The following is a 16,987-nucleotide window of genomic DNA, read 5'->3' as shown; positions in this document are numbered from 1 at the left end:
GACTCCTGCAGTTTGTGACACATGCTTTCCATCCCCGTCAGTCCAGCTGGGAAGGTAGCCGCCGACGAGGGACGAGGTCACCAACTCTCGCTCGACTCCTTCCGCACCTGATCACACCGCCATCCTCCCGAGACAAAGACAACCCCACCGCCCCGGAGACCCGTGTCCACCGTCCACCGCGCATCCAACGGCCCCAACCCCCCTCCCTCCTCCGGCCACACACCACACCGCGCCCATAAATAACCTCTGCTCCTGTCCTGCCTGTTGCCACCCCCGCCTGTCCGAATCGCGTCCAGGTCCCTGAGAGTTTCGCGGAAGGCGGGCCCTAGACTCTTTCGGTTCTCCCGTTTAGGTCCTTCGCCCCGCCGGAGAGAGATGGCGTCGGAGCTGACCTACCGCGGCGGCGGGGGTGCGTCCCCCGTAGCTGGCGCCGGCGTGGGGGGTTACTCCCCGAAGCCGTCCAAGCCGCTCGCGTGGCTGCCCCGCGCCGCCCGCTATGCCGCCGCCGAGCACCGCCCGATTTTCGCCCTCGCCGGGATGCTCGTCGCCGCCGCCATCTTCTCCATCGCCACACCCTCCAGTTCGTCCGGCTCCGGCAACTCTACTGGCGCCGCCGTCTCATCTTACTCCTCCTCCAACACCAACCCGCTCGCCCGCTTCTCCGTGGAGCCGGCCCACCGCGACGTGGCCCGGCACTTCGTGGGCGGCAAGGTGCCGCTGGGCCTCAAGCGGAAGGGCCTCCGCGTGCTGGTCACCGGCGGCGCCGGGTTCGTGGGCAGCCACCTGGTGGACCGCCTGCTGGAGCGCGGCGACAGCGTGATCGTGGTGGACAACCTCTTCACGGGCCGCAAGGACAACGTCGTGCACCACTTCGGCAACCCAAACTTCGAGATGATCCGCCACGATGTCGTCGAGCCCATCCTCCTGGAGGTCGATCAGATCTACCACCTCGCCTGCCCGGCGTCCCCCGTCCACTACAAGTACAACCCCATCAAGACAATCATATCCTTTTTTTCGCTCTGATTCTCTGAATTAATTCCGTTCCGCCATGATTGATGTTTGGATCGTGATCGCTTCCTCCTTTTTGGTGGCAAACAAAAGATTTTATTTTTCTTGGATTTTTGCGTGGTAAAGATTTGATTTTTATGGTTCTTGTGGTGGGGAGTAGTAATTTACCTTCCTGAGATTCCATGTCTGTTCCTGAAATGGGAATATGGGACGGGAAGGAGGATTTTGTCCGAGCTCGCGATTTGCGCCACGTTTCGACGTGAATTTCGGAGTCTTCTGCTGCTGTGAGCAGAGCAGAACAGAGGCAGAGTTTGGCCGTTTCAGATCTGCACTACCCTGCCGTTTGATCAAAATTTCTTCTTTTTCATTTGCATCTCTGAAATCTGGCGTCTACTGTTCAGTTAAACTCAGAAGCTGGAGATGGAACCGAAGATCTCAGTCCTCGGATCATTTCTCTCTCGAATTCGTTCAAGTTTTGCATAAAAAGCTGATTATTCTGAGTGGAGTTTACCCTGCGTTTGAAATAGGAAAAGGAGCAAAAGTTGCAGTTGTGATCTGAACTCAGTTTTAAGATGACACATACTTTGATCAATCAAAATTAACTAGTACTGATTGCTTTGTACCGTTGCTTCATGATCTCTTAATGGAAGTAGAAAAGTAAGCGCACGGTGTGCCTTGATCTGGGTTAGTTGTGGAGTTTGCTTAATTCTGACATAAAGTACTCATTTCAATTTTTCAACAGCGAAAAAGTGAGTTCCGAGTGGCTTTCCCTTTTCACTTTCCTAGCAACTTTGTTTACTGTTCACTTCACGTAACCTCCTTGTGCTTTACTTATTTTGCAACTGATTGGGGAGTAACAATGTGAAAAAGTCAAAAGGGGGACTGATCCAATCAGATTTTCCTTGTAATTACTTTCTGGAGATTGTTTGTGTAAGCCTTGACCTTTGAGATGGCACAAGACCAATGTGGTTGGGACTCTGAACATGCTCGGATTGGCGAAGAGGATCAATGCTAGGTTCCTCCTCACCAGCACCAGTGAGGTCTACGGTGATCCTCTCCAGCACCCTCAGGTGGAGACTTACTGGGGCAATGTCAATCCAATCGGTAATAACTTTTCTCATATACTCTCTTGGATGGATCCCTGAAGTATATTTCTTCCGGTGACACTTGATATATCAGGTTTCTTGGATCTAGCGTGTTGAGGTTAGATTATTGTTAGTTGGGTCATGCATATGGCAAAAAAATAATAGCCGGATCTTGCTTAGCAGGAAACTGTTGGCCACCAAACGAATGATCTCTCACGCACATTCGCTTTTTGTCATGCTTTTGTATGATATTTGAGCGAGTAAGAATACTGAGGGGTTGTCCTAAATTTGTTACTCAGCAGCAGCAGTCTTTAGTGACTTGATTTTGGGGTGAACTAAACCAAGATAAGAAAGAGAGGTGCCAGCTGGACCATTTACAACAAAGAGGAAAACTCTCCGTTATCCAATCTTTGCTCTGCTTTTTTACCCCAAGCAGTAGAAAGCAGAAATGAGCCTTTTCAAAATATAGTGATGGTGTAGACTTGAAGCTTCCTGTTGCATGAAAGTAAGTCTTGTATAAGAAATTGGCAAAAAAGGGGTCTTGGGATCTTACTCGCTGGAGATGCTGGCTACAGAATCATAGCTGGGTGGGCTCTTGTATGCTTTGATTCTTTTTGGTGGAAAGGGACAATGTTGGTAGGTGGAATGTGCTCCAAGAGGACCACTTTGTGGATCGCTTTTAATAAAGTAAGAGGGGAACACAACTATACTTGACCAATTATGCCGAACCAAACATCCACCAACCTTGCTGCCTAAGATAATCAATAAGGCAGAACAGAAAAATGATGAATGCTTGTTGAGCTGCATAAGGTACTAGTAGTATTTGTTGCATGGTTTTTGGATTATTTACAAATTGACAAGGCTGCCTGCTCTGAGAGTCTGAGTAAGTTCCGCTGATGGTTGTGATTTCTGAATGACAGGTGTCAGGAGCTGCTACGACGAGGGCAAGCGTACCGCTGAAACATTGACCATGGACTACCACCGTGGTGCCAACCTCGAGGTAATTCGCCATCTAAATTGTTTGGTTTGATTGGCTAGAATTCATTTCATCTGTGTTGAAATAGATGCTCATGCTTGGTGATTTCTTGCTGTTTCCAGGTTAGGATCGCACGTATCTTTAACACATACGGCCCTCGCATGTGCATTGATGATGGCCGTGTTGTCAGCAACTTTGTTGCTCAGGTAAACAAGCATGCTGCTGTTGCTATACTAGTTACAGAACACGAAAGATATTACAGTTGATCTTGTAGAGCTGAAATCAACTATGTGCAATCATGGTTACAGGCGCTGAGGAAGGAGCCCTTGACAGTTTACGGTGATGGAAAGCAGACCAGGAGCTTCCAATATGTTTCTGATCTGGTAGGTCCATCTTCTCGATCCCCATTGATCAGATTAGGCTATATTTTATTTTACCAATACGACAATACAATACGTCTGGCATTGCAACCCTTGTTCTGATTTGGGTCTTCTCCCAGGTCGAGGGTCTGATGAGGCTAATGGAAGGGGAGCACATCGGGCCATTCAACTTGGGTAACCCCGGCGAGTTCACCATGCTGGAGTTGGCCAAGGTTGTCCAGGACACCATTGACCCGAATGCGCGGATCGAGTTCCGTCCCAACACTCAGGATGACCCGCACAAGCGCAAGCCTGACATCACCCGCGCCAAGGAGCTCCTTGGGTGGGAGCCCAAGATCCCCCTCCGTGAGGGCCTTCCCCTCATGGTCACCAACTTCCGCAAGCGCATCTTCGGTGACCAAGAGGACGGCGCCTCCACCACCGCCGCCGGAGGTCAGCAAGGGTAGGAAGGAACATAAACGAGCAGAAGACTTGGAAATTTTGGTGGCCTGCTTCTAGCTGCTTGGTTACTCCCCTTACTGACAAAGCTATGGCAGCGTAGTTCTTTGGGAATGTGTTACTAAAATACCTTGGTTGTCGCTGTAATGTTATTCTTTTCCTGTATTTTTTTATTCGTCCTCTCAGTCTCAGATATACAAAGTTTTCAGTTGAATCGTTGGAGATAAAATGATATAATTCTTTGAGAGCATAGCATTATATGGTGTAAATCACATGTTGTGAAAACTCAAAAGTGAAATGTATGTCCTGCTTTAGGCAGCCAATGTTTCTCCTGAACTCAGAAACCATAGTGAGATAAACAACACTTCCTCTGATGAAACAAGATTTTATTGAGCATCTATTTCTTATGTGATGTACAGTTCTTAGTGAACAGCTAGCTGACCAATGGATTGTGCTCCATATTTAATTACATCCTACATTGCAGCTGGTGTGCTCGGCCGCCTAGTCCACAGAGGAAGCTGCCGCGCCGTTGAGGCCGGCCGTGCGCTGACACCGGACTCTCCGTGCTGTTGCTGCTGCTGACGCGGGCGATTTTCTTGGACGCCGCCTGGTGGTGCTTCTCGGGCTCCGGCGGAGCTCTTACCCGTTCTTCAGGTTTCCAATGGCGGCTGCGCTCATCGAGCCACGCGACAATATCCGAAAACACCAGCTCCACATTCTCGTCAGGCTCACCGGCGGTGAGGCCGTGCCACATCCCCGGGTAGAGCTTGATGGTCTTGTCGGTGCTGGCTGCGCGCTCTACGAGCGCACGGCTGACCTCCGGATCGGTCACTGTATCGGCCTCGCCATGCAGGATGAAGAACGGCATCCTCACCTGTGAAAACACATACAGAAAGTACAGAAAGCCCAGCAGCTGTTACTCTCTCTGGAATCCTGAATTGACAGAGCTAAAGCACCATGAGAAAAAAAAAAAGATCTTGCTGCATGCAGCAGTGTTATGAAGTTAGAGGACCTCTGATAAGCTATCTTCAACATCGATGCTTGTTCTGAGCAGCTCCAGCGCAGTCTTCAGCCGGGGCTTGTCCTGGTAGATGAGCTTGTTCTTCCTGATCTGCTCATGGTCGCAGAAGAACTTAGTTCAGGTCTCAACTTCCTATATGTTTCAGGTCAATGGTTTCTCCACGAACTATTTTAAACTGAGAAAAAAATATATACTGGAGCCAGCAACAGTGTGACCGCAAGAGTTCACTTGACCTTCTCGCGCTTGACGGGGTCCTTGAACGCGGAGTCGATGACATCTTTGGTTGGGACGATCTTCCACTTTGGGATGATCTCCTCCACCTGAGTCAGGAGGGTGATCACAACCGGGTGCGGTTTCACCTTCTCCGATATCTACAATTATGCCAACAATTCACACTTCAGCGACCAAGCAGCAAGTTTAAATCCATGGCAGTTCGGGCTGACACAGCACCTTGCACATTGGCGCCACAAGGACGGCGCCGTCCCAGAAGGTTGGATCCTTCCTATGCAGCAGTAGAGCGACGGCTCCGCCCATGGACTCGCCGTACAGGAACCGGCTTTTGTTTCTGTATTCCTCCATGTCTGCAGAAGGGTTTGGTAAATTCACCGGTCCAATGAAATACTCCATGCACATATGAATTTTGGGGACACTTGAAAATGTGCGATACCAAACCAAGTCGATATCTAAGTAGAGCAGAATATATACAGAGAATCGTATGTAGCATTTTTCACTTGTGCCGGCAAATTCTTGGCGGTAATTGAAGTGAAATGTTAAAGATGTCTTACCACAGATGGACTTGAAGAACCGGTCGCAGTCAGCGACGACGTTGTCGAACTTCTGGATGTAGCACCTGGCGCCCATGGACTTGCCGTGGCCCTCGTAATCGATCCCAAACACACCATACCCTGCCGTGGCCAACTTGATCCCACATGCTGCCAGGAAACTATGTTCCCCACCATTACACAAGGTATCATGCCGCCCCTCATTTCATTTTCAAGTGGCAGTAATGCTCATGAACAATGATGATCGATAAAGTTACTTCATCGGTTCAAACCCCATCAAATCTCACAGGCGTTAGATGCAACCAGCAAAGTTACAGAATTCTACCGGACCTTTGCTATATAAGAATTAGTAGCTCGATGCTCTTACGCCGTCGTGACAGCTCAAAATAACCCTGAGCTTTGAACACTTCGCATGGCATAGTTTAAGATGTTCTGCATCACCAGGACAACTTGTTAATAAGTCGAATGCACCTTGGGTCCCAGCTTATACCACTTGAGGATCATGATTAACATGGGATGGGATATGAATAAATGGGTTCTAAGTACCAGGGATTAAATTTCACGAATTTCAGAGGAGAACAAAATATCTAATTTCGGAATTTACTTTCACTGACACGTGGGATTCACAGAGCGGAGGACGACGAAAAATGATAAAAAATTCGGCATAGTTTCACAAATTTCGGTCTTCGCGCCGTCTGTGAATAAAAAAAATTATAAACGAAATTGAAATCCCGGTCTAGCACTATGTTTGGGCTACATGTGCATCACTGCAACTGCAATCCCTATTCAATAAGCCTCATGACACAAAACTAGCTGCCAAGTGAACCGTACATGGGGACCAACTGGTGTCAGTTCTCATTAGCAAGAAAGCAGTTGTTTCTGTGCACCTGTTCTATCGCGAACCCCTGACCGGAACAGCGGGATCCACCGGCCATCTGCCTGATGGTCCATGGAAACATCAAAAAGGAAACTTAATTTAGCGCAATATAGATTCAGACATAAAGCCCCACAAACTTTTAGTCACTATATGCACGCAACAGACAACTATCTTTTCTGTACTCAGAAGCGACGTATAACATATAGTGATGGATAGTGATGGATGGATTGACGCAGTCTGAAGTTTGAAATTTGAGAAGTTGACATAAGAGAGATCATGAAACCAAGAAAGTTCCCCATCTACATTTGAAAGCTAGATGCCTGTTTATTGAAGTCATCACGGAAATAAGGCAAAAATTCAAAATTAGACAATATATATGAGCGTATTTGCTAAAATAGATAACATGTTGTTGTATTTATAATTTTAGTATTCGTATTCGACACATCATTTACTAAAAATAGAATTTCGGTACACCGTACGCCGAAAAACCGCAAGCTCCGTCATATTCATTACACCGTGTACCGAATATCAACCGTATTTGACACATCGTGTGCCAAATACGGGCTACAGTATTGTATTTGGCACACCATGTGCCGAATATGACCTTTGCCTATCGTGCGGTCACTAATTCGGCACATGGTCATATTTGACACACCGTGTGATGAATACGGTCATAATGTGCCGAATATGGGTTTTTCGACGTACGGTGTACTGAAAATTCATTTTCGGTAAATGATGCGTCAATACGGATGCTAAATTTATAAATACAACATGTTATCTATTTTGACAAATACACTTATATATGTTATCTAATTTTGAATTTTTATGAGAAAACAAAGGCTGTTGGATGGTAGCTCACTAGTCGTAATTGTCCTTGCCTTTCTTTTGAGTATGAAAATGAGTTGCGTTGAAAACTGTGGAAGACGAACTAGGTTCCGAGTCAAAATTATGAACCAAGTACCTGTCGTGCATGCGAGCCTTATCTAGCACAGTTTCAGGAAGGCTTGTCCTAATACCGAAACTAAATTGGTGTGTACTGTAAACTGCATATCTACCAATACGAAATCTTTTTACTACTTTCTATATGTGGAGTACTAGAAAACAAAACAGCTCGAAGTCAAATCAGGATCAAAGTTTCTGGATATCCATGAAAAACCATGAACAATTTCTACAAATGAAAATACTTATGGAGCATCTTCTAAAATCCTACTTATTGAAACTCTGTGTGCCAAATGATCCACCAAGAACATCATTAAACCTTCTAAGGCAGGCAATAATCTTGGCTGGAGCCCGACATAAATTATATCTCATTATCAGATAACTGTCAACTTCGCAGTTGCGTAGCTTTGACTACTGGAGAAAATATTAGAGGTAAATAACTCAAAGCTGTCACGTTGCCATCATCTTTATCAGAAGTATCTTCCACTTGTGCCCAAACAAATTAAAGGCCCCCCACACTACAAGTGAGAAGAGTATCGGTAACTACCACATATTTTTTTTAACTATCTTTTGCGGAAGAATTTTTCTAAATGCAAGACAGGCAAAGCAGCATTGCGAAATCATATCTACGAAAATAGCCAAGAATGGGAGAAAACAAAATTCAACCTTACAATTGGGAAAAACTATTCTTAATCAAAACCTATCCAATCCGACGAGGTATTAAGATCAAATTAAGGGCAACATCAGCAAATAAAATTAACAGTAATTCTCAATCACGTATTGCCTTCTCAAGGTATATATCTGTAGTGCACATTCTTCTTCTCTCCCCCCCCCCCCCCCCCCCTGAAATAGAGAAGATGTGCAACCTGGGTGGTGGGTGCCACATGCTTCCAGAAATATGGGGATATATCATTTAATAGAACAGGAAAACTGCTTTAGTTGAAGCCTGCTCGTAGAGTCGTAGAGCAGCTAATATCTGTTAGAATAATTTTGTTACTCTAGCTACTGTTATGTAACATGTTGTATTTATTATCAGTCCTGATGTTCCCAACTAAGTATCTAGTGCTAGCTGTAGTAAAATAGGGTGTGAAATCTGATGCAGAGTGACTTGCGGAGACTAAGAATAGAGTATGCATGAGCTGTACCAAGACTAGAAGGCTCTAGTTCAGTTGAGAACTCTCTTAAGCTTATAAATATAAGAAAAACAGACCGACAAGCAGTTCTGTTGTGTCACAAAAATATTGCTAGTTGTGTCATCCTCTCCAAACTCCTGTGCGGTTGTGCACCGGTGTGTGTGCGCATGGGTTTGTGTTGGGCATCCTTCTGATCCATCAGTTGGTATTCAGAGCAAGGTCTAGCGACGGTAAAATCGCTGGTGGATGCCCAAGCATGCCATGGCGAACAACCAAGGAGCGACGAGGGAGAGTTCAGCCAGGCTGTCATACCCCATGCTAACATGAAACAACTACTCAGCTTGGTCTATTAAGATGCAGGCTATGATGGAAGCACAGGACATCTGGGACGTGGTAGAAGTCGTGGATCCAGAGGCAGCGGTAGATGTGAAGCGCGATAAGGCGGCTCGTGCAGCCACTTTTTCGGCAGTTCCTGAGGACATCCTCTTCGTTGTCTCTAGGAAGAAGACGACAATAGAGACATGGTTGGCCAGATCATGTACCTCGGGGCCGACCGTGTCCAATAAGCGAGGGTACAAACCCTCAAGGAGGAGCTCAACGCACTCAAGATGAAGAGCAGCGAGAGCATTGAGGACTATCCCATCAACATCGGTAGCCTCGTTAGCAAGATAAGGGAGTTAGGGGAGACGATGGAGGATTCTTATGTCATTAAGCACATGCTCCGCGCCCTATAAATTCTTGCAACTTGTTACCTCAATTGAGCAGTTTGCTAATTTGAAGGTGATGCCAGTGGAGGAGCTCATCGACCACCTCAAAGCGCACGAAGAGCACTTGTGTGTTGCTGATGGCAGCGATGATGAGCACCTCCTGCTCACTCAGGCTCAATGGAGAGCCAAGGAGGAGAAGAGCAGAGGCAAGGCGTCTAGCAGCAGCGCCAAGAGAGGAGGCAGTCGTGGCTGCGGAAGGGGTCGTGGTCGTGGTCATGGGCATAGCGACGATGAACACAGCAGTGACAAAAAGTTTGACATCAGGAAAGTTCGGTGTTATAACTGCTAGAATTATGAGGATTATTCATGGGATTGCCGCAAACAGAAGAAGCAAGGTAAGGCCTTTGTAGCTTAAAAGAAAGATGATGATGAACCATCCCTGCTAATGGTTGAAGCCTGTGAGCTGGTGCATGTATCTGAGAAGAAGAATGAATATGTGATGCTGACCGAGGAGAAGGTGAACCCAAAACTGATGGGAGAAGCCAGCGTGTGGTACCTTGATACAGGGGCAAGTAACCATATGATAGGTGATAGAGACAAGTTCACTGACCTCAACAATTCAATTAGTGGCTCAATGAGATTCGGCGATGCCTCAATTGTGAATATTTGTGGACGTGGCTCTGTTATGTTCAAGTGCTTGTCAGGTGAGCACAAAGTGCTAAATGATGTGTATTACTTACCTCAATTGAAAAGTAATATCATTAGCCTAGGCCAACTAGATGAGAATGGGTGTAAAAGTGTTATTGATGATGGTATGTTGAGCATCTTTGACCAACAAAAGCCATTGTTGGTGAGGGTTAAAATGTCAAAGAATCGCTTGTATGCACTCAATCTGAAGCTGACTCAACCTGTGTGCTTGTTGGCTAGCATGGATGACAGTGCGTGGGTGTGGCACGCACGCTATGAGCACTTGAATTTTTAGGCATTAAGGAACCTAGCGAATAGGTAAATGGTAATCGGCATGCCACTACTAGAGCATATAGATTAGTTGTGTGATGGCTGCTTGGCTGGGAAGCAAAGGCGAGCACTATTTCCAGCATGAGCAGTGTATCGGGCTAAGCATGGACTAGAACTTGTGCATTGCGATCTGTGTGGCCCGATCACACTGACAACTCCAGCAGGAAATAAGTATTTCCTGCTAGTGGTGGATGACTACTCCAGGTTCATGTGGATGGCACTTCTAAAAACCAAGGATCAAGCACTACTAGCATTGAAAAAGATCAAGGCTCGTGCTGAATTGGAAGCTGAGCGCAAGTTGAAAGCACTCTGGTCTAATAGAGGAGGGGAATTATTTCCAAGGAGTTTGTAGAATACTGTGATACTCATGGAACACGGAGGTATCTCACAACGCCACATTCTCCATAGCAAAATGGGTTGTGGAGAGAAGGAACTAAACAATCTTGGCTATGGTGAGGAGTTTGTTGAAGAGCAAGATGATGCCAGGAAAGTTTTGGGGGGAGGGGGGAGGCTGTGATAACTGTCATTTACCTTATGAATCGTGCACTACACGGAGTGTGATTGGCCAAACTCCATATCAAGCATGGTATGGCAGGAAGCCAAACGTTTAGCATCTTCGCACTTTTGGTTGTATGGCACATATGAAAGTAGTGTCTCCTCATCAGAATGGACTTAGTGACAGAAGTGTGCCCATGGTGATGATAGGCTATGAGGATAGTTCAAAAGCCTATCGTACCTATGATCCTGTTGCGAGGAGAGTTCATGTGACACGAGATGTGGTGTTTGAAGAAAGCAAGCACTTGAACTCGAGTTCACAATCAGAAAATGATGAACTGCACAGTGGAGGTGAAATATTTAGTGTGTTTTATCCTACAACTGAACCTACAATTGCAACTAAAGAAGGTGATCAGCAGCTACCACAGTCAGTGGCAGAGCCAGGCACATTCGTCACTATGGATGAGCCATCGTCGTCCACAGAAACTGCATCAGCAGGAATGCCTGTCTCAGTAGGCGAACCTGCATCCCGGCATATGGCTACACCTGCAACTCCTATCGAAGCAGCAGCTCCTACCTCAGCGTCCTCAACAGAGGGACCACAAGACATCTATGATGTCACAAGCGAGGTGGGGATGGATTACTCTGGGCCCTGTTTTATGGTGATGGAAGAGCCTCAAAATTTTGTTGACGCAGTGAAGCAAGAGAGCTAGCTCACAACAATGATTGAAGAGCTTGATTCAATTAAGAGAAATGGAACATGGGAGTTCATAAATTTGCTCTCATGGACATCGACCAATTGGGTTAAAATGGGTGTTCAAATTGAAGAAGAATACTCAAGGTGAAGTTGTGAAACACAAAGCCCGTTTGGTTGCAAAAGGGTATGTGCAAAAGCAAGGGATTGATTTTGAGGAAGTATTTGCGCCTATTGCACGACTTGAGACAGTGCAGCTTCTCTTAGCTCTAGCTGCACGGGAAGACTGGGAAGTTCATCATCTAGATATTAAGTTGGCCTTTCTCAATGGAGATTTAGCTGAGGAGGTGTACGTTGTACAACCACCTGGTTTTGAGCAAGAAAAGGCAAGGTGATGAAACTGAAAAAAAACATTGTATGGGTTACGACAAGCTCCAAGAGCATGGACCTTCAAGCTGGATAGAACTTTGATTTCTCTCTGGTTTGAGAAGAGTCCACTAGAGCATGCTTTGTACAAAAGAAGAGATGGTAACTCACTGCTACTGATTGTTGTATATGTCGATGACTTAATTGTCATAGGAACTTGCATTGCTGAAATAACCAAGTTCAAGCAGCAGATGAAAATCTTTTCAGCATGAGTGACCTTGGCAAGGTGGCCTACTATCCGGGTATAGAGGTACATCAAAAATCTCACTGTATTTCCTTGTGTCAGTCATGTTTTGTTGGAAAGATACTTGAGAATGGTGGAATGGTGGAATGCAACTCAGCATAAACCCCAATGGAAGAAAGACTGAAGTTGAGTAAATTCAGTCAAAAACCACTTGTGGATCCAACAATGTACAGAAGCATAGTAGGCAGTTTGAGATACTTGGTGAATACTAGGCCATATATAGCATATGTTGTTGGCATACTTAGCAGGTTTATGGAGAAGCCTACTTCTGAACACATGGTAGCAATAAAGCAGTACATCAAACGAACATTGAATCTCGGTTGTTTCTATGTGAGAAAGAAGAAAGGAGAAGCTGAGCTGATCAGTTATAGCGATAGTGATATGGCTGGAGATATTGATGATAGAAAAAGCACTACTGGAGTGGTATTTTTCCTTGGCTTAAACCTGATCACTTGGCTCTCTCAAAAGTAGAAAGTGGTGGCGCTATTGTCTTTTGAAGCCGGATACATAGCAGCTACCTCAGCGGCTTGCCAAGGCATTTGGCTCAGCCGGCTCTTAGGAGATTTGATGAAGAAGTAACCCAGTAAAATTCAGCTAAGAGTTGACAACAAGTCTATTATCTCTTTGCAAAAATCCTACCATGAGAGAAGCAAGCATATTGATAGTCGGTATCATTTCATCAAGAGTTGTGTTGAGGAGAGCAAGATAGCAGTAGAATATGTGAATTCAAATGAGTAGCTTGCTGACATATTGACAAAATCCTTGGGACGAGTAAAGTTCCTAGAGATGAGGAATAAGGTGGGACTGCGTGATGTGCAGAAGAAAAGAACAAGATTAGTGGGGTGTTTGTTAGAATAATCTTGTTACCTCTAGTTACTGTCACGTAACATGTTGTATTTATTATCAGTCCTGGTGTTGCCAACTAAGTCAAAGTAGCTAGTGCAAGCAGAGTGACTTGCGGAGACTGAACAGAATATGCATGAGCTGTACCAAGACTAAAAGGCTCTAGTTCAGTTGAGATGTAATCAGTTGGACATTCTCTTAAGCTTATAAATATAAGAAAAACAGACAGATAACGTCATAAAAATATTACTAATTATGTCATCCTCTCCAGACTACTATGCACTGGTGTGTACGTGTGGGTTTGTGTTGAGCATCCTTTTGATCCATCAATATCAAACCACATTAAATAGTCCAGTTCACGAGGGCACCGCATCTACACCTAGCAATTCTTATCGTTCTAGTTCCATATTGTCATTTATAGTTTCATGCCCATTTCTGAAAGCACAAGACAACCTTTTTTACTCAAACAATTTACTAAAAAGCACACAGAACTGATTTTTTTTCTCTAACAACTCCTAAGTCTTATTCTACGTGGGTTTCCTTCAGGGTCCAAAATCCTTTCACGACAGGATTTTCGTTTACTTCAGCGCTCTAACGATTTTCCTTCACGGTTCCCGTCACAAAGGGATTTCCATGGTCATTCCCTCAAGGATGGGATTATCTCTCATTTCCCTTCGCGATTTCTCTCGAAGGGAAGTTGTTGGAGATGAGAGGAAATAAAGGGAATAAGAACGGGAAAGAGAATCGAGAAGGGAACGAAATGAAGAGAATATTATCGGAGATGGTCTCCTTGCTTGTTCCCCAATTTCTTGTAATGTTCCGTCTTTTACTATCGTTTACGCAATGTCATCGAGAATGTTTAGTAAGGCTCCTGACAATTCGACGCCTCACTTGGACTACCCATCAATCCAAATATTAGATTGCAATGCTCTTTGGCCACTGATAGTAGTTAACTCTAGAAAATGATAATAATCCTACCGACGTGTCGGGGCAAATGCTTTTGGTGCCCGAAGGAAGAGGGTTGGTTGTGTCTCGTGCTATTCGCATGCTTGCTTAACTGCCTAAGTAACGCATGCATCTAGAAGTGTCAATGGTGCTAGATCAACACCAAGCCTAAATTTCTGATGCATATGCATGAATGTGAAGTCATGGATGATGTAAGAAGGAAAGTGAAATACTTGTGTGTACTAGACGCACCAAGAGGTAGCTAGCGAAACTGAAACACCACTCAGGTACGATTTCCATATGCATGCCCCTCTTCAAATAATTTTCACACCGAAAGGAGAGAGTATCAGAAATCGACAGCAAGAGCGTGAAGGCTGGAGAGTACCTCTCATGAAGTCACTGCACTCCATGCCATAACCTGAAGCAGATGAACACACACAAGATCAAGAAAAATTCAATCCATATCCATAACAAAGACCATAAAAAAATGTTCGAAGTCTTCTGCGTTGCTGACACTAGTATGAACTTAATTATGGCACACTTGGTGGAACAAACTTAACCAAGGCATTCTTGAGAATTAGAACTGCCATGGCTTAACATAAGCAGCTTTTCAAATGTGTTAAATTTGTGCCGAGGGTTAGAAAGTGTACCATGGCAGAGGAAGACGAGCGCTTTGGGCGAGGAAGACGCCGGCAGCCAGCCGCATGTGAAGAGCTGCACCCCCCGCGGGTTCCTCACGTACTCCTGCAGCCATCGATCGACCACTGATCAAATCGATTAAAAAGATGGTCCGAAGAATCGATCAGGTGGAACTCGGGATCGAAGCGATTGACAAAGAAACATGCAAGCAAATTGATTGTGTTCAGAACTGAACTGGCAAGCTAAGTTAAACCACCGTCGATCGACGACGCGATCCAAAGAGCAAAACACAGAGATTTCTATTGAGCTTGCTCACCTCGTGGTATTCTACATCCATCGTATCGATTGCTCTTTCGCACACCAAAACTCAGGACGAAGCAGGAAGATGTGCAATCGATCGATCACCGCGGCTACTTGCTTGTTGAACCAGAAGAAAAAAAGGTTCGCAGCAATGTTACAGAGAGTACATGCATGTGCGGCTACAAAGCAAGCCGGTGCTGTTAGGGAGGGAGGAGAGAGAAACAGAAGCAGAGAGAGAGAAGAAGGCTCGATCAGGCAGGGGAAGGGAGGAGGACGAAGACGAGGGAGGGAGGGAGGGGAAGCGTGTGGAGGAGACGCAACACGTGGCGTCTAGGGTATGAACGCGTCCGTCTAGGCAAAGGCGTGGTGGGACGTGGATGTAGAGAGGCTGGGCTGGGTGATGGGGTGGACGAGGATCCTCTGCGCGATGGAGAGCCGTTGCGGTTGCGGGCAACGGACACCCTGTAACGGTATTACGGGATCGGTAGGTGGTGTTTGCCGATCTAATCAGGATCTGTCAATATTATCTTTTCTCCTCGGGATGCTGATCGGCACGATACACGTTAGATGAGGTGACTTTTGCTTATTTTACTAAGTATATTCTGTCTAGCAAACAGAAAATATTATTATAATAGAAAACGTGAATGACAATTAAAAAATTTGGGATATAAGATTATATAAAAAAGATGGATAAGAGACTCAGCCATTGTTAGGCCACATTTGCAGAGAAATGTTATTGTGCATCTATTTTATCCTTTGTTGTAATACCCTTATTATCCGTTAAAAGCAAGAACATACGATTGTAACGATAATCAATAATATAAAAGAAACAATTTCAATTTATTTTTGTGTATGTTTTGCAGTTACCGATCATATATAAATACACATTTGTCATGATGCTCTAATGGATATCTAATAGTGTAATACTAGTTACTATTTGAATCTTCGCCCCTAGCTCGTACAAGTATTCTATTGACAATAACATTTAACTCCCTCTACACCATTTTAAGTAGGAAATACCATCTTGATCTAGCATTCTAGCTACAAGCCTATACAACCATTACTATACTCTTTGGGAAACGTGTCCGTTTTGGACCGTTCACATTGCATCACCGTATGAATCAAGTCCCATCCCAAAACCACACGACGATTACTTGAACGCGCTCGCAGAGGATCTCTGGATGCCGTCAAGTCCACCACCGTCTCAATCCGCTCGCGCATGCAGCCCGGATAGCAATCAGTTCGCTTCCGCTTTCCGATGTGCTTGTGGGCCATTCAATCCATCATCTGCGACCTGCATGCATGATGACCACCAGAGCGACCCGCAAGTGGAAGATCCATACTGACCCGGATGCGCGGCTTCGCTATTTTTTAAAAGCATCAACAGAACTCGCAGATGCATGCTGCATGCATGATGATCACACACACTCCCACCATGCCTACGGAAAGAGAGATGGGAAGTTTGGAAATTAACAAAGTTATGACATGCATCTGAATGTGATGAAAGCGTCATTTACTGCTAAAAGAAAATTGTAACTTGATAAGATACATATAAGTAGACCTAAAGTTTGATACTTGATGAGAAAGAGTTTACAAATTTATATATAATACTTGATAGTTTGTATAAATTGACACTACCACGTAAAGTGGATTCACTGCGGCTCTAAAGTGATCTTTACTATCGGTTTTAGAGCCAGCAATAGACAACGAGTAGTGATAGTCTTGACTATTATTGTCAGTCCGAGGACCGACAATAAAGGAATTATCATTATTGGTTGAAGCCTTCAGCCAACAATGATAGTTGGTTATCACTATTGGTTGAAGGCTTCAGTCGGCAATGACTATCATTGTCAGTTCGAGGACCGGTAGTGAAGGAGTTATTATTGTCGGCTTAAGCTTTCAGCCGACAATGATAGTCGGTTATCACTGTTAGCTGGCTTAAGCTTTCAGCCGACAATGATAGTCGGTTATCAATGTTAGCTGAAGGCTTAATAGGCAATAATAGTCGACCTCGATTCAACATTTTTTTTAAAAACAA

At 45.0% G+C, this 16,987-nt stretch overlaps 2 protein-coding genes across 3 annotated transcripts; one reads left to right on the top strand and one right to left on the bottom strand.

Moving 5' to 3' along the window:
- The first annotated feature begins 252 nt into the window (after window positions 1–252).
- LOC133928756 (UDP-glucuronic acid decarboxylase 2-like) lies at window positions 253–4,210 on the top strand. Its single transcript, XM_062375226.1, has 6 exons — window positions 253–1,003; window positions 1,966–2,112; window positions 3,014–3,093; window positions 3,192–3,275; window positions 3,378–3,452; window positions 3,569–4,210. Exons 1-6 carry the CDS (start codon window positions 376–378, stop codon window positions 3,893–3,895), a joined length of 1,341 nt encoding a protein of 446 aa, XP_062231210.1. The 5' UTR covers window positions 253–375; the 3' UTR covers window positions 3,896–4,210.
- LOC133928757 (caffeoylshikimate esterase-like) lies at window positions 4,143–15,227 on the bottom strand. Of its 2 annotated transcripts, none has more exons than XM_062375228.1 (8): window positions 14,966–15,227; window positions 14,661–14,774; window positions 14,396–14,428; window positions 5,694–5,840; window positions 5,359–5,489; window positions 5,142–5,279; window positions 4,900–4,998; window positions 4,143–4,761 (listed from the first exon to the last, which is right to left on the bottom strand). In XM_062375228.1, the coding sequence occupies exons 3-8, from the start codon at window positions 14,418–14,420 to the stop codon at window positions 4,354–4,356; spliced, it is 948 nt and encodes a 315-aa protein (XP_062231212.1). In that variant the 5' UTR covers window positions 14,421–14,428; window positions 14,661–14,774; window positions 14,966–15,227; the 3' UTR covers window positions 4,143–4,353. The 2 variants fall into 2 exon arrangements, with proteins under 2 accessions (XP_062231212.1, XP_062231211.1); XM_062375227.1 differs by having other exon boundaries at window positions 14,661–14,754.
- Window positions 15,228–16,987: the final 1,760 nt, after the last annotated feature.

This window comes from Phragmites australis, chromosome 9 (genome assembly GCF_958298935.1).
Source record: "Phragmites australis chromosome 9, lpPhrAust1.1, whole genome shotgun sequence".
NCBI classification, from domain to species: domain Eukaryota; kingdom Viridiplantae; phylum Streptophyta; class Magnoliopsida; order Poales; family Poaceae; genus Phragmites; species Phragmites australis.
This window is presented reverse-complemented; position numbering and strand designations above follow the sequence as displayed.

Bases quoted from the DNA above. Each gene is read 5' to 3' on its own strand.
- LOC133928756 (XM_062375226.1), top strand. From the start codon at position 376: ATGGCGTCGGAGCTGACCTACCGCGGCGGCGGGGGTGCGTCCCCCGTA. The intron at 3,094-3,191 runs GTAATTCGCCAT...TGCTGTTTCCAG, and splicing joins ACCGTGGTGCCAACCTCGAG to GTTAGGATCGCACGTATCTT. The intron at 3,276-3,377 runs GTAAACAAGCAT...TCATGGTTACAG, and splicing joins TCAGCAACTTTGTTGCTCAG to GCGCTGAGGAAGGAGCCCTT.
- LOC133928757 (XM_062375227.1), bottom strand. From the start codon at position 14,986: ATGGATGTAGAATACCACGAG. The intron at 5,490-5,693 runs GTAAGACATCTT...ACCCTTCTGCAG, and splicing joins GTTCTTCAAGTCCATCTGTG to ACATGGAGGAATACAGAAAC. The intron at 4,762-4,899 runs GTCCTCTAACTT...GTGTTTTCACAG, and splicing joins TTGAAGATAGCTTATCAGAG to GTGAGGATGCCGTTCTTCAT.